The 18,368-nt window shown below is 38.0% G+C and overlaps 1 protein-coding gene across 1 annotated transcript in view; it reads right to left on the minus strand.

Moving 5' to 3' along the window:
• Positions 1 to 7,639, minus strand: part of usp43a (ubiquitin specific peptidase 43a) — a 111,932-nt gene extending 104,293 nt beyond the window's left edge. The window contains exons 1-2 of the mRNA XM_067374086.1: positions 6,728 to 7,639; positions 70 to 219 (exon numbers count right to left, since the gene is read on the minus strand). Of these exons, the coding sequence (XP_067230187.1) occupies positions 70 to 219; positions 6,728 to 7,318 (741 nt within the window). The 5' untranslated portion in view covers positions 7,319 to 7,639. The remainder of the gene's footprint in view (positions 1 to 69; positions 220 to 6,727) is intronic.
• Between the last annotated feature and the right edge of the window lie 10,729 nt (positions 7,640 to 18,368).

Genomic DNA, 18,368 nt, shown 5'->3' on the forward strand with positions numbered 1-18,368 from the left:
TGTCTAACTCTAGTTGATTTTAAAAAATATTTTAAAGGGCATTTAGAAGGACTGATGGTGGTGTGTTACCTTGCTCGATGATTTGGTTCTGCTGCTGTGGTTGTTGTTGGTGGAGAGGTTGGCATCCTCATGCACACGGTCCAGGAGCCAAAGCAGAAACTCCAAAGCATCGTGTTGAGCGTTCCCCTTGAACTGAGAGCCATACTTGGACACAGCACTCTAGGGATGAGCGGGAGATTGTGTCAGATAAATGTTGATCTAGGGACAGTTTTAACTTCAGTCATACAAATCTTTTTCCCTTCACATCACCGGATACTAATGCAATATCCTTGGAACACTACTCATCCAATCAAATTTGTGGACCAGAGCTAAAGGCCCATTCACAGCAAGAACCATAACTATAACGATAACTATACCTATGAAGTTTTAATATTTGATCTAATTCTATGAGAATAAGAAGTTCACACTACAACTATAATAATGAGAACTATGAATTAAAAAACAACAACAACAACAACAACAACAACAACAAAAAAACAGTGACAGCCAATCAAAATCCACCCAACATTAAAGAGCTTGAGCATTTAAAGTGGCAGACGACATGACTGCAGCGTCCACTAATAGTATTCAAAATGTTATCATGGGTTGGTTTTCACGTCAGTATAGTTAGTTATAGTTATCTTATAGTCATCATTCTTGGTGTGAACTGCCCTTAACTGTTATATAAATAATATCACCAATATTCTGAAAATATACAAGGTGAGATGTTATTTAATTTGTAGTTTACAGGTGCTGTGAGTGTACTAAAGAGTGCTATTTTGAGCTGCAAACTTGTCTAAGATAAATACCTTTTCACCTGATAATAAGTCTATACATTGACTTTAACAACGAGATTTTCCAGCTTTCTCAATGCAAACAAAGGTTTGAAAAATCATTTATTTGAGGCCTTAAAACTTAGATGCATAAAATTACAAAGATGGACATCAGGAATATGTCAAACTCCCACACTGTCATTTGAGTGTCCAAAGTAACTGAGGGCTGTGCAACATTCCATAGGCCTATGTAAATAAATCTGATCACATAATCAGATCATAATAATCTCCTTATCTACATATATTAGGATTGATCAAGGGATAGAGGCAGATTTTGGGAATCACAAAGCTTCAGTAAGACCAGAAATACATGGGTTTCTGTACTTCTATAATGGCACCTCATTTTGCTAATTTCTAAAATATTGCATTCTCCACTCCATGTTTATTTGTCATTTTATGTTTTTGGTATTACATTAACCAGCACAAAATGTTTATTTACAAGATGAAAAACATTTATCACTATTATGGTGTTTGCTCAACTGTTTCAAAGAAATATTGTGCGCCCAAAATTAAAATTCATTCTTCATTTATTCATCCTCATGTCAGCTTGTTGGTTGCTCAAGCTAAATATTTGCTCATTTCCATGCAATTACAATGAATAAAAAATGATGCGAAAGCACCGTAAAAATATGATAAAAATTGTTGTCTTTTAAAGCCATACAAACCTTTGTGTAAGAAACATAATGAAATTAAAGTCAAATCCTAGCTCTCCTTGACAAGATCAAGAGAGAAGTAGTGTTGTCTGATTAGTGAACAAATCATTCTTATGAATCATTTCAATCAAGTTATAACTGGTCTAAATGATTCATTCACAAATTGGACTGTTTTCAGTTCTCTAGTTCAACTCAATGACTTAAAGAGATAGTTTACCAAAAAAAAAAAAAAAAAATGTAAATGGTCATTATTTACTCCTCCTCATGTTGTTCCAAACCTGTATGCATTTCTTTCTTCTACGGAACACGAAAGATGATATTTTGAAAAATGTCGGTAGCCAAACAGTTTTGGTTACCATTGACAACCCAAAGAACAAACATTTCTCAAAATGTCTTCTATGTTTCCCAAGAAAGTTTGCAATGACATGAGGTTGAGTGAATAATGATAGAATTTTCATTTCATTTTTGGATATTCTGTTCCTTTAAGGTCATTCACACCGACTGTTCCCCACTGGGTGTTATTTGGCACAACAGCTCACCTGCTTCACAAACACCCGGTGTGAAGACATGGCGTCCTTTGTTTCTCGAATTATCAATTCAAATCATGTCTGCATGAGTAAACTGGGTCCAAAGTTCCAAGATGTCCTTGTACTGCAGCTTTATGACATTTACACCTATAAATGTTTGTCTAACCAGGACTGCAGGCTGTAAACTGATACCTCTATAGAACAGAAATGTGAAAAAAAAAAAAAAAACGGAAACTTCAGGCTGTATTTTATTTTACATGTATATAGGCCTACAGCCACTGCCGGTGTTCTAGTATGAGACATGCCATGTTGGATAAAGATATTTAGGAAATTAAAATCAACTGAGTTCAATCAAACCCATCTCTCTTGACTTTCTTCCTCCCAGCTAGTAGCAAGCAAGCCATGGATCAACCATCCACCCTTTCATACTGGTTTGAACTTCATAGAAGTCACTAAACAAAATAGCACAGAGACTTTGAAACCCTGTAAATTGTAAAACATTTAATTTTTCTTCTTTCAACCTCTTACTATATAAAGCTCCAATGGGCAAACAATACCATTTGTGTGTGAATTAGTTTGGACATAAATTACCGAGCTCCCTTCACTTCAGAGGACAAACTTTTCCTTTCTCTTACACAAGAATGACAAACAAGTCTAGCAGGTTAACATGACCTGTCTTGGTTCCATTGCCAATTCACTAGGCAACATGATGAATGACGGCATTACATAACCTCAGCTTCAGCGCTGCTAGCAGAGTTTCCCTCCTATTCTTAAGCTTTCCAGACAGACGTGCTGGAATGAGCCTTTACCACATTCCTCTTTCGGTTTTAGAATTAACTAGTTTTCCATTTAGATCTGGGGTGTCAAAGACACGTTGTTAAAATAAAGTTTTTTATGGAGCAGTTATATCAGTTTTTTTTTGTGTGTCAAAGACAGGACCAGTTGGCTGAATCTCATTGTGGAATCTAAACTGACCTGTGAGATAATCAACTGTCCCAGAGGCACTCAAAAATTTGTCACTCACAACAACAAGGTGTACAGGTTATATACAAATTTGACTATAGTATGTAATCCAAAAGCCTCTGGTGAAAGAAATTAGTAAACTAGCTTACATTTGTTTTAATTTAAATGATGATTGTGTGCATAGGTATAATGTACCAGGGCATTTTTATTTACTTTTTTTTCTTCATTTGCATGATTGAAATTGACCAGCAGTGTCCTGCTCCTGGAGGGCCATTGTCCTGCAGAGTTCAGCTCCAACCCCAATTAAACACATCTGAAAAGCTAATCAAGGTCTTACTAGAACAGGGGTGTCCAAACTCGGTCCTGGAGGGCCAATGTCCTGCAGAGTTTAGCTCCAACTTGTCTCAACACACCTGCCTAATTAGACCTTGATTAGCTGGTTCAGGTGTGTTTAATTGGGGTTGGAATTAAACTCTGCAGGACAGTGGTCCTCCAGGACTGAGTTTGGACACCCTTGATTTAGGCTGAACATAGAAGGCAGGCAGGAAGAAAGAAAGAGACACATAAAAGTCATCACGTCCAGTCTGTCTCATTTCTCGATATAGAGGACAGTCATTAATTTCTGCTGATCTCCAGGCTCTGTATCGTTCACTTTCCCCTGACCATCAGTGATGCCCTTCCTTCTCACCCTCATCATTTATCTCCTCACCTCAGAGACTGACTATACACTGTGGCCTCTACCATAGAGTTTCATGTCTTTACTGTAATCAGTACCAAACCAAACCCTGTAAACACAACTAGCACAAAACTGAATGATTAAGTGTTTCTAATAAAACTATTAATATTATATCATATTGCATTTTGTTCCTATGGAAGTGCCATTCCTTATGACAGAGGAACTAAATGCATTCTATTTTTTATAATATACATTCATATCAAAAACGGGTACAAATAGCGTCTCTTGTTGGAAAACGCTATTTACACTAACTCCGCCCGCCAATGTCTTGTTGGGTCACTCAAGTTTTAAAAGAAGACATGCAGAATTCAACATCTTCAGTGGTGCAGCAATACGGAGTAAGGCTCGCAGTCCTGGCATTTAACGTGATCAACCCAGGTTTGAATCCGCCTTTTGCCAAGCGCGCATTTATTTTTAATAAAAATGAAAATAATGTTCTAAAAGTGGAAATAAACTGCGAACGAGTGTTTAATAATATTATAAGTGTTTATTGGGTAGGGAAGTGTGTAGGGAACGTTTTTATTCTCCGTTTTTATAACGTTTTAAGGCAGCATCTATTTAATAATTTTAATAAATATAATCATTGCATCATGTAAATGTATAAAAATCCTGAGGTGCAAATAGTATCTGCCAATATAAATAGAATAGTGTAAATAGAATATATTGCTATTTTCACCTAGTATAAATAGCATATCGCTAAGAAAATGCTGTCATTGTCACTTAGTGTAAAGAGAATACATTGCTATTTTCACTTAGTGTAAATAACATCTATTGCTAAAAAAAAAATATGCTATTTTCACAGTGTGAATAGCATCTAATTGCTATTTACACTTAGTGTAAATAGCATCTATCGCTATTTGCACTAAGTGTAAATAGCAATTAGATGCCATTTACACTGTGGAAATAGCATATTTTCTTAGCGCAAATAGCCACTGCTTATAAAAAAGGTGTTGTTAAGGGGAATGGATGGAAATGGCACAGTTATCAGAAACATGCATCTTAGGATGATGTCTGAGCAGAGCACAAGCTGTGCTTGAGGTGGTGTGTGTACCAGTATTGCACATTGCAGGGTAACCGAGATGACGCAGAAACACACACACACAATTTGAATTATGTGGACATTCCATAGGCGTAATGGTTTTTATACTATCCAAACCATATTTTCTATCACCCTACACTACCCCTACACCTAAACCTACCCATGGAAACTGTGCACATTTTACTTTCTCAAAAAAAAAAATATAATTTATATAGATTTATAAGCCTTTTGAAAAATGGGGACATGGGGTAATGTCCTCATGAGTCACCCTCTCTTTGTAATACCTATGTCATACCCATGTCATTACACAAATTTGTGTCAACACACACACACACACACACACACACACACACACACACACACACACACACACACACACACACACACACACACACACACACACACACTTCAATTTAGTTTTACAAATACACAATAAATTCTTATGACCACTATAACAAAATGTATGAATAATACATTTAAAAACTCTTAAATCACTATAAATCATAGTAAAATTCATTTTTAACTCTTGGCCATAATAAGACAAATTTAAAAGGGTTTTGCTTAATGACTCTTTGAATATTTGTGCGCAACAACATAACAAATGTGAGCATTCAACATACACCTTAAATAATGTTAGATAATAACTGCTTCTAAAAATACTTTTACTGTGAAATCCTATAGGACAATAGGCTGACTTTTAAAAAGGTACATTCTGATACACTTGATACTGTAAGCTAATGAGGTCTATAGAGGGAGCAGAACTGTACAGATCTGAATGAATGGGAACACCAGGGGCAAAGTGTGTTAAGAATGTGGACTAATGTGCAACTCACTCTCCCGCTCTTTCTCTCTCTGGGCAAGCATTGAGTTACAAGATTCTAGATACTGTGCCTTCAAGGCATTTGTACATAACGAAACAGCCGTGCGCAATCTATGATTGTTGTTAGTGGATGACAGGATTCTTAACCTGTTTATCTGAATGTTTTTAAATGCATAATGTTTAAAACAGTGTTATTGCCACTTAATAGACAGTGTTATTGCCACTTTTTCCTGCAAAAAGAAAAACAGAATAGTCAGAATAGACTTTTCTGATCTAACAAAACTCCTTTTGACAATTAAAAACATTCTGCATTCTTGCAAGACAAGTTGGTCGGATTGTTCACAGGTGATCCACCTGTCTCTCTAAGCCCCTCCCACTTCCACTACAGACACACTTTTGAATTTGTGATGAGGAAATCTACTCATTTCTGTGAAGCGGTTCTTCTGAACAGTTTGTTTTATTGAATCAATTTAGAAAAGTCTCATCTCGTAATTACGTGGTCCTTGACATGACATACATACTCCAAAATGTTTTAAACAAAGGTGTTGTTTATAAAGGTGTTGTTCTGTGTCCCAGTTTAGTATATTGCAACCATGCATTATTCAATTAATAAAAGTCAATTAGATTAAACAGACTGTAAATAAATATATGAATAAATTTGAATTTATTAAGAAATGAATACATAAATAAGGACTAATATTTAACAAATGTACTTTTGTTAATTAATTTAGTTTTCAATTTATTATTATTATTGCTAAAAGTTTTAATGAATGTTTGTGAATGAATAAAATGTTTTATTTATTTGGTTTGGTTGACTCGTCCAATTCATGAACGAATCGTTCAGACCGAATTTGAGATCCGAGTCAAAATAGCGTAGCTCATAAGACTCGAATCGTTTCACTGAATCTTTGATCCGGTTCTCAAAATCAATCTGAATCAGTCTCTAACAAACCCACCTGTTGATAAAGATCTCAGCTTCAGTATAACTCAAATAAAAATTCCATTCTGCAATGAAAGAAAGCAAAGGGTCTCTCAAAGCAGTTGTCTACAGTGGTTGATTCACGGGGGCGTGCTGAGTCGCGTCTAGACACCATTCTGTAAGTTGGTCGAAACTCACCTTAAATTCCACCGACAGCTGAGGCGTGTAATCGAGCGTCCAGAGCGCCCTCACTAGCGATGCCAGCTTCTCTGTCACCTCCCCCCTGACCTCCTCACTCTTCATCATCCCGTTGATCCTCCGCTCATATAATTCACATTTATACTGCTCCAGACCCAAATACTCTGCAAGAAGTTCCGTGTTACTCAGGCACTGCACCACGGCGTTCATGAAACAGGTGTTTCCGTGATTCTTCAGACCCTGAACTCCCGGAGTTTTCTCGCCGTAGCACCACGACAGTCTTTCTTTCACAGATCCATAAGATGATGAGGGCGCAGCTGTCTTCCTCGTCGAGTTCTCTCTGTAATTCCCAGAGTTGTGGGCGCTCAGAGTGTCCCCAAACCCTCCATCATCATCCTCCGCCGCGTCCGGCTGGTCCGCGTCCCCCAAGTGTGCTAAAGTGCCCAAAGTTTTGACAATCCTACTCATAAAATTTCCCAGCGATTTCAACGATTTCCTTCTGAACAGCTTCTGGGACTTGTGCGTCTTATTCTTGCGCTTGGTTGATTTGGCTTTGATTGTTTGTTTCCTGGTTTCCCTCGGCGTATCCATGTTTGAGTCCGTCTCACCCAAACCGATCAGTGGAAGTCAGTAAAAGAAACAAGTGCACTACGGTGTGAAGATACGGCGTCCTGTGCGTGTCGAAATTCTTCATCACTAAACCATCACGACGACGAAAAACAGACTCTAAAAGCACCGGTGTCGGCGCCGAGGCTCATGATGACTAACGCGTCCCCGACATTCCCTATCGCTGATCTCAGCTGCGCTAGTTTCGCTTTATCCATGACGCTCTTACACGCACCTGAAATTACACTGGGCTCAACTCCATTCAGACACAACTCTTGTTCTTTACACCACACCTACATGCGTGCTTGTGCGTGGATGCCCATTACTGACTGTTTGTCTGGCTTCTGGTTGGAGTGCGCGTCTGAATGGTAGATAGGCTACACGGCTTTCTACCCTCCCACTATGAATCTTATTAGCCTGGTTTACTTTGAACATGTATTGGGAGAAGTGAACGTGGAAATGAGTGGCCCAAAGACGGAAGTCCATCTACACCTGATTTACCTGCTTCATCGCTGCTCACCTATATGGTCTCCAAACATAAACAAACATTGCTGTATATTATAAATTAAAATCTATAGACACAAATTTGCGTATAGGCGTAGGCCTATATAAAGTTCCCTTCTAGACAAGCGTGTAAATTGCTGTTTTGGCCGCAAATTTTCAGTAATTTCGATCGGTGCATCAAATGATGTATAGGCCTAAACAAAATTCATGTAGTTACAGTAAAAGAATATAGACTTATTGGCTAGGCTACATTTGGAAAGAACTTCAGACATTCCGGTAGCTGACCATTAGCAGAGCTGACAATAGGGTAAATATGTTTGGGCAATATATAATAATACAAATAACAATAATAATGTCTCAGCAAAGACCGAACATATTTATTTGTCTCAGCACACATCCGCTAACAGTAACACAGCGCATCAAAGCTTGCTGTTGTCTTGGCTACCTTACAAACAGCGATGGAAACAACAGTGATGAATTTTTCCCCCTTTTGTGGTAATTTAGCACTATTTTCTATGATCTTCTGCTTGCATTTTTGGGCTTCAGTTGGATGCTTTATTTTTATCTTTAGTCAATCGAGTTCAGTTCTAAAAAAAAAAAAAAAAAAAAAAGCAAAGGCTATAAAGTAGGGCCCATCATAGGGTGGGGGCCCCCAAGCACCGCGGGGGCTGCGGGGGTGTCCCGTACGCCACTGATCAGAATATGATTAACATAATTTATATCAGAATATTTTTGGCCGTAAATGTAGATGACAATACATATTCTGAGTTTCATTTATTTTATTTATTCATTAAAAATAAATATTCTTGTGTGTGTAAACTAATGACTCAATCAGGGGGCCAAGATGACTTAAATGATTTAAAATAAGACATTCCAGCATTAAAATATGTCATAACAACTAAAAATCTAAATGTTTCTTATTATATTTTACCCCCTCAACTATTTTTTTTTTTCTTTGAAGAACCACTGTCTTGAAAAAGACTAATTTTAAAAGTGTTATTTCTAGATCTGGAAAAAGTCATGTAAATTAAGAAAATCATAAAACTATTTTTTTTCTAGTTATATCAAGCTCTAAAATATTGTATCAGGTAGAAACTGTGAGTAAAAAATAAATAAATAAATAAATAAATAATAATAAAAAATCCTTATCCAGTAAATCAGAAAAAAATGAGGCCTCCCAATATTATTGTGGACAATGGGGGGCCATGGAGTAAAAAAGTTTGTGGACCACTGGTGTAAATTTATTATGATGATAAATATTCCGATGCTCATAAACAATTATACCACAGTATTCATTTGTCTTTTCGTAATGCATTAGGAGCCACCTACTGTTGCCCTGAATGCTTTCTTTTAAAAGTGTGTCCATTATTCATATTCATGTCTAGAATCATATTTGTGTATTTTCATAACTGTAGCCTCATTATGCTTATAAGCAAGGAAGACTGAGAGCAGAAAAAGCATAAAGAGTAAACTCAGCACAGGATTTTACAGACTTCATCTCAACTGTAAAACACCAACATTTATGGTTCTAGTCTTATCAGACACCCTGTACAGGTTTATCCTTTGATAGGCATCTTTATTATCAGACATCTTCCTGCAAGACAAATAAATACTGTTTATATGATTACTGAGAACAATTGTGATTGGATTTTCTTTATATCAACAACAACAAGGTCATTGTATAGTCTGAACTACGCTGTGGTGTAGGCTATACCAATGAACTGTCACAATGTAAAGCATGGCATAATTCTGACTTGTAGATACTGAAGATACTGACATGCAGTGTTGGGGAACGTTTTTTAAAAATAATGCTTTACAATATTGCGTTACTCCCCAAAAAAGTAACTAATTGCGTCACTTAATTACTTTTTATGAAAAGTAATGTGTTACGTTACATTCGCATTACTTTTTCTCACCTGGGCTTGGCTTGCTTGTTTGTTTTTTAATAACAACAAAAAAAGTTATATTTTTGGCAAATGTTAAGTTCCTTTCACACCAAAAGTGAAATGCATAAGCCTCAGGCTGAAGGAAATGCATATTTACACCTGTACAGTAGAGGGCGCAGCTCAAACAAACCTTTCAGCTGTGCTGCCATTCTGGATTAAAGAAGAATAGGACACAGAATGAAATTTATCACTCTTATTTCTAAATCTAATCTAAAGTCATTTTTGTTTATTAGTATGGTTGAATTAGATCATTGAAGGTCAGCAGCAAAGACATTGGTTAATAAAGTGAGATTAAATACATAAAGTATATTTGTGTACTTTAATATAGTTAATTATTACAGGTTTGCATAAAATTCTGAGATTGCAATTCACCGTTTTTAGTCAATAAATGTGACATGTATAAAGTGACAGTGAAAAAGTAACTTAGTAACGACTAAGTTAGCACACTGTAAAAAATGACCGTGATTTTAACCGTAAAAGACTGTAAAAATGCTACAGTGAAAAACAGTTTATTGGTTTACAGAAAGTTTCCGTAATATATATTGTGAATAACTGTAATAGATCTAATGGTACATTTAATGTAATTTTATGGTAAAATACTGTTAAATGTACAGTTTTTGGAAGTGAAAAATAACAAGTCCTTGTATAATTTACAGTGAAAAATCGTAAATTGACATTCCCACAATTCCCTCTGTGACACTTCACATTTGATGTATTTTTGCTGAAATAACTCTGTTCCCTTTCGATACTTTACTCGTACTGTGTCTTGTTAGACGCTATGGGGAAACTCCTTTTCTCAGATAACTGAAGCCTTATTCAATCACAGCAGTGAAACTGCATGGCCATTGGTTCGTGCACTTATAATAAAACAAACCAATGACGGTGCGGCAGAGCTGCGTAAGCCTATGGCGAAGCAGCCCGCCAGAGCCCGCCAGAATGGGCGGGGCATCTGGCTATATAAGCGGGCACTTCGCATAGGATCTCTGATTCATTCTCCTTCAGTGACGATGATTAATCTTCTTCACTGGATCTATGTGACTTGAAGCCGCCTTGCCAACTACGAGCAGCAGGATTAAGCTGATGCAGCGACCTCTCTCGCCGCTAACAGCAAGCTGATCAGCGCACCGCTTCACAGCAGCAGGATTAGCTCGCTGTTCTCAAGCAGCTCTGATCTTCACGCCGCTCTCAAAAAGCCTGATCAGCGCTTCACTCACGAGCCGCCTGCAGCACAGAGAGCGCTTGTGTTAGCGCTTCCCCTGGCACTGTCTGGCAAATATAACAGCGCCTGTACTGCTTCAGTTGATAGCCACACGAGCCGCCTTGAGCGCCAAGAGTACCTGTTTCAGCTCATCCCCTGCCGCATTCTGTCAGAGCACAGCTGATCATGCTCTCTGCACTTCCTCCTTCGCAGGGGGACCAGGAGTCGAATTTACTTTGCCCCGTTAAGGCACTGAGAACTCCTGCCGGTGGCAGGACCTATTTTGGCTGAGTTTGACCATAGCTTGAACTCACTAGAATCTACAACGACTCCGGCTATCCTGAGTCCTTGGTTAAGCTTCCTGCACGCTCTCGGCCCTCTCTGAGTGCCTAGAAGTTTTTAGAATGATTATTCAGGGCCAGGTTTTAACATCTGCAAGTTTAGCCTGTTTTTGCCCTCTCTAGACCACAACTAAGTCTGGGTATCTAGCTAGTGGCCTTGTTTCATTGTACTTGGTCCCTTGGGCCCTTCAAGTGCTCATGACTAATTACTTATGAGTCGTTCCTCTACCATAGCACAGTGTGATTGTACTGGTTCCCTGTAGCATCTAGCAAGATGCAGTACGAAAGGGAATGTACTCGGTTACTAACGTAACCGCGGCTCCCTGAGATACGGGAACGAGTACTGCATTGCTAGCCGTCCTATGTCACTGCATTACTCTGGTCGATGCTTCAGTCAAAATAAACCAGAGATCCTATGCGAAGTGCCCGCTTATAATAGCCAGATGCCCTGCCCATTCTGGCAGGCTCTGGCAGGCTTCTTCGCCATAGACTCGTGCATCTCTGCTGCGCTGTCATTGGTTTGTTTTAGTACAACTGCACAAACCAATGGCCATGCAGTTTCACTGCTGTGATTGAATAAGGCTTCAGTTATCGGAGAAAAGGAGTTTCCCCGTAGCGTCTAGCAAGACGCAGTACTCGTTCCCGTATCTCAGGGAACCGAGGTTATGTTAGTAACCAAGTACGTTTCTTCTAATCAGTTATGTACATTAGGGTTTTATGTTACATCTAATGTTGTTAAATTCAGGGATGGGCAGTATTTATGATACATGTATTTCAAATACGTATTTCAAATACAAAATAGTATTTTGTAACTAGAATGTACATTTCCTGAAGAAAATGTGAATGGTGCTTGCAGTGGCAAAACTCGGCACTCTTGATTAGCATTATGCTAACATAATTACCGTCCTGCTAGGATGTTTTTAGCAAGATGCTAACATGATTAGCATGTTGCTAGCATTATGCTAACACCCTTAGCATCCTGCTAACATGTTTTTAGAAAGATGCGAATCATGTTAACATAATGCTAGCAAAATGCTTTTAACATGATTAGCATGTTCTTAGCATTATCTTAACACCCTTAGCATGCTGCTAAAGCATGTTTTTAGAAAGATGCTAATCATGTTAGCATAATGTTAGCAACATGCTAACATGATTAGCATAATCTTAGCATGATGCTAGCATGATTACAATGTTGTTAGAATGTTTTTAACAAGATTCTAATAATGTTAGCATAATGCTAGCAACATGCTAACATGATTAGCATAATGGTAACATGATGCTTAGCATGATTACCATTTCTGCTAGCATGTTTTTAACAAGATGCTAACATGATTAGCATGTTCTTTAGCATGATGCTAACACCACACAAGCATCTTTCTTTAGCATTTTTTAAACAAAATGCTAGTCATGTTAACATAATGCTAGCAACATGCTAACATCATTAGCATAATGCTAGCATGATGCTAGCATGATTACCATGTTGCTTTAGCATTATTTTAACCAAATGCTAATAATGTTAGCATTATGTTAGCAACATGCTAACATGATTAGCATGTTGCTAGCATGATCTTTAACACCCTTAGCATGCTGCTGGCATGTTTTAAACAAGATGCTTAATCATGTTAGCATAATCTTGTAAACATGCTAACATGATTGGCATAATGCTTAGCATGATCTTAGCATGATTACCATGTTTTTAGCATGATTTTAACAAGATGCTAATCATGTTAGCATAATGTTAGCAACATGCTAACATCATTAGCATAATGCTTTAGCATGATGCTAGCATGATTACCATGTTGTTAGCATGTATTTAACAAGATCTTTAACATGATTAGCATGTTCTTGTAACATGATGCTTAACATGATTAGCATGCTACTAGCATCATGCTAACACAATTAACATGCCACTAGCATTATTCTAACACATTTTTACTAGTTTGTGTCATGTTTAAACCTTAAGCTAATCACTATTAGCATGTAGCTATTCACTGTAGCATGTGTAGCATGGTGGAAGTCAGTTTGCTAGCATGAGTCAAAAGAGCCAACCGCCATGTCTCTATAATGTTCTGATGCAGAAATATAGGTGTTTCAAAACGGTTGCTAGGGTACTCTGTTTGGTTGCTAGGGAGTGGCTTGGTAGCTACCAATGATGATACTCAAAAGGCTGCTTGACAATATAAACCAACACCCATGTCTCTACGATGTTCTGATGCAGAGATATAGATCTTGCAAAACGGTTGCTAGGGTACTCTGTTTGGTTGCTAGGGAGTGGCTTGGCAGCTGCCAGTAATGATAAACCAAAGGCTGCTTGCCAGTATGAATGATATAAACCAACCCCCATTCCTCTATGATGTTCAGATTTGAAGATATCCCCTCTATGCTTTGAGTTGCTAGGGTGCTCTAAATAGTTGCTAGGGCGTGGCTATGATATCTTGAAGGTGATTCGTGATTGGCCGTTTGCTGCCCCGAGTCAAATGAGCCCACCCTCATGTTTCTATGACACTCCTATCCAAAGATATTCCTTTGATCTTTTTCAATGGAAGTCTATGGAACTTGTTGCTAAGGTACTCTCTATGGTTGCTAGGGCGTGGCTTGATAGCTTTAAAATTATCTTGATAGACTGATTGGTTGCCTGAGTAAAATGAGCCCACCCCCTTGTCTCTATGACATTGTGATCCAGAGTTATGACTTGTCAAAGTTCGTCCCAATGTTAAGTCTATGGGATTTTTCGCCCGATTTTTCGCCCGTCGGACGAACATCGTACACCCGATCGCTTATAAAAGTCATAGCACACCTCTCCTCAATAAGCCGGTCGATTTGACACCTCATTCATGGGTCTAGGACAAAAGCTGCGGGAGGAGTAGCGCGCCAAAATTTTGTGTGGAATAATAATAATAATAACTAGAATGTACATTTCCTGAAGAAAATGTGAATGGTGCTTGCAGTGGCAAAACTCGGCACTCTTGATTAGCATTATGCTAACATAATTACCGTCCTGCTAGGATGTTTTTAGCAAGATGCTAACATGATTAGCATGTTCTTTAGCATTATCTTTAACACCCTTAGCATCCTGCTAACATGTTTTTAGAAAGATGCGAATCATGTTAACATAATGCTAGCAAAATGCTAACATGATTAGCATGTTCTTAACATTATGCTAACACCCTTAGCATGCTTTGCTAGCATGTTTTTAGAAAGATGCTAATCATGTTAGCATAATGTTAGCAACATGCTAACATGATTAACATAATGCTAGCATGATGCTTAGCATGATTACCATGTTGTTAGCATGTTTTTAACAAGATGCTTAATCATGTTAGCATAATGCTAGCAACATCTTAACATGATTAGCATAATGGTAACATGATGCTAGCATGATTACCATTTTGCTTTAGCATGTTTTTAACAAGATGCTTAACATGATTAGCATGTTCTTGCATGATCTTAACACCCTAAAGCATCTTTACAAGCATTTTTTAAACAAAATCTGCTAGTCATGTTAGCATAATCTGTAGCAACATGCTAACATGATTGGCATAATGCTAGCATGATGCTAGCATGATTACCATGTTCTTTAGCATTATTTTAACCAAATGCTAATAATGTTAGCATTATGTTAGAACATCTTAACATGATTAGCATTTCTTTAGCATGATCTTAACACCCTTAACATCTTTCTTAGCATGTTTTAAACAAGATGCTAATCATGTTAAGCATAATCTTTAGCAAACATGCTAACATGATTAGCATAATCTTGCATGATCTTAGCATGATTACCATGTTTTTAGCATGATTTTAACAAGATGCTAATCATGTTAGCATAATGTTAGCAACATCTTTAACATCATTAGCATAATGCTAGCATGATGCTTAGCATGATTACCATGTTGTTAGCATGTATTTAACAAGATGCTAACATGATTAGCATGTTTCTTTAACATGATGCTAACATGATTAGCATGCTACTAGCATCATGCTAACACAATTAACATGCCACTAGCATTATTCTAACACATTTTTACTAGTTTGTGTCATGTTTAAACCTTAAGCTAATCACTATTAGCATGTGGCTATTCACTGCTAGCATGTGTAGCATGGTGGAAGTCCAGTTTGCTAGCATGAGTCAAAAGAGCCAACCGCCATGTCTCTATAATGTTCTGATGCAGAAATATAGGTGTTTCAAAACGGTTGCTAGGGTACTCTGTTTGGTTGCTAGGGAGTGGCTTGGTAGCTACCAATGATGATACTCAAAAGGCTGCTTGACAATATAAACCAACACCCATGTCTCTACGATGTTCTGATGCAGAGATATAGATCTTGCAAAAGCGGTTGCTAGGGTACTCTGTTTGGTTGCTAGGGAGTGGCTTGGCAGCTGCCAGTAATGATAAACCAAAGGCTGCTTGCCAGTATGAATGATATAAACCAACCCCCATTCCTCTATGATGTTCAGATTTGAAGATATCCCCTCTATGCTTTGAGTTGCTAGGGTGCTCTAAATAGTTGCTAGGGCGTGGCTATGATATCTTGAAGGTGATTCGTGATTGGCCGTTGCTGCTGAGTCAAATGAGCCCACCCTCATGTTTCTATGACACTCCTATCCAAAGATATTCCTTTGATCTTTTTCAATGGAAGTCTATGGAACTTGTTGCTAAGGTACTCTCTATGGTTGCTAGGGCGTGGCTTGATAGCTTTAAAATTATCTTGATAGACTGATTGGTTGCCTGAGTAAAATGAGCCCACCCCCTTGTCTCTATGACATTGTGATCCAGAGTTATGACTTGTCAAAGTTCGTCCCAATGTTAAGTCTATGGGATTTTTCGCCCGATTTTTCGCCCGTCGGACGAACATCGTACACCCGATCGCTTATAAAAGTCATAGCACACCTCTCCTCAATAAGCCGGTCGATTTGACACCTCATTCATGGGTCTAGGACAAAAGCTGCGGGAGGAGTAGCGCGCCAAAATTTTGTGTGGAATAATAATAATAATAATAATAATAATAATAATAATAAGTATGCAGGAGAATAAGAATGGAGCTTTGCCTTTGGCAAGCACCATTAATTTGTATTTGATAGGGTTTGATGAAAATGGCTTTTCATTTTATATCAAAATACTTTAGTGTTTTGTATTTTTGTATTTTTAAAATACTGCAAAATACTTTGTAATAAGTCTACATGATGACATCATAAAATTGCAGCCTCTGATTGGTGCTCCTACTCAGTAGTTTGCAGAGACTTGCGATCAGAACAGAAAATTGATCCATATGGAAGAAGGTGGTCAAGAAACGTTCATGCTGTCAGCTTTTCATCAATTTTTAGCATGAATTGCTTTAATTTTTAACAGTTCATGTTAAGTTTTGGTGTTCATTTTACTAGCCTAGGCTAAATAGTATACCTATTTACATAATGTTCTTGAAAACATTACCCTATATTTATGATTAACAATCAAATGATTCATTGGTTAAAAACTAGTTGCTATGAATACAGGTGCCATCAGTTGTCTTCCTATAAATGACTTGTTTGTCACTGAGTCAGTGTTGCTGATGCCCTTTATTACCAAACACCAAATAACTAAATCAGGATACAATTATGAGTCATTTGCAAACATTAAACTTTTGGTTACTTTAAAGCTAACCTTCATCTGGGAGATCACAGGGATATGTGAATATTTGCTCTGCTAAAGCCACAATATGTAAATTTTCGCCTCTAAAGATCGCTAATTCAAAACAAAGGTGAAGCTCAATGACACCTTGATTTCACGGAATCATGGGATGTATTGTCTTCACGTCTACACCCGGTGGAAAAGAATCGGGACAGGACTCATGCAGAAATCATGTTTATGGAGAGATTATTAACGTTACTGTAGTATGAAGCAGAGTAGGACCGAATGCTGTGAGAGCAGTAACGAGCCCACTGGAGCGATTACTAATGATCTTTTATTATGCCACAGTCACCACTTCTGCTTCTTCGGTAAAGCAGCGCTGCTTATCATATAAGATACATTTGTGTGTTGAAAGTTGGCTACTATGAGACATTTGTTGCACACTGCAGTAAGCTAGATCGATATTAGTACCCCGGGCGCCGCAGCAATGGCTGCCCACTGCTCCGGGTGTGTGTTCACGGTGTGTGTGTGCGCTTGGATGGGTTAAATGCAGAGCACAAATTCCGAGTATGGGTCACCATACTTGGCCACATGTCACTTCACTTCACTAAAACATGGTACTCGCGATAAATCAAGAAAACGAGATTCTTGATTCTTTAACCCTCTTTTGGTGTTAAAAAACTACTGTCTGGATTTACTAAAGACACGCAGTATAAAATTAGCGCTGAAAACGCGTGGACCGAGTTGTGTTTGCAGCTGACCTTATAGCATATGCATTTTTAGGAATTTTCCTTTTCAGATGCAAAATTTATGGGAGGAGAGTATTTAAATGAATCACACAATGTGATTTACTAATGTTTGCCCTCGTCAATTTACTGGTATTTAACGCCTTAAAAAGCATGTCTTAACCCATTTTGTGACATGGCTGCAATTGTTGCTGTTAGGAGGAGACACCACAGAGAACAGAGAGCATGTGGTAGAAGGAATATTAATTTGTATTAATGCCAGAGTAAGACGTTATCCGAACATATCGTTTGCCAAGCTATGTTGGCCTATAGGCCAACATGGCTTGTCAAACTATATTATACAATATATGTGTATGTGTTTGTCAGATTACATGTTAAGTTGCGCCTGTGTCGACCCGCACCCGATGAGAACATCAGCATCAGGATTCAGCTCTGTTTATTTGCAACCTAACTCTAATTTGCACTGCTCTTGGTAGATTTCGTTAGTCATTATGTAAATGATCTGACCATGTCTGTGTTCTTTAATTTGCATGTCAGCAGATCACGTGCAAAACTTGCCACTCCCATCAACACATTTGTGGAATTGCGCTCTCACACTAATTTGTCCTGTTTAGTAAATCTAGCCCTTAATGTGTTAAGCGATATAACATGAATTTTCTGTGAATGTATCCAAACAGTTGCTTCCCTGTTTAATAAA

Source organism: Chanodichthys erythropterus, chromosome 21, assembly GCF_024489055.1.
Source record: "Chanodichthys erythropterus isolate Z2021 chromosome 21, ASM2448905v1, whole genome shotgun sequence".
In the NCBI taxonomy this organism is placed as follows: domain Eukaryota; kingdom Metazoa; phylum Chordata; class Actinopteri; order Cypriniformes; family Xenocyprididae; genus Chanodichthys; species Chanodichthys erythropterus.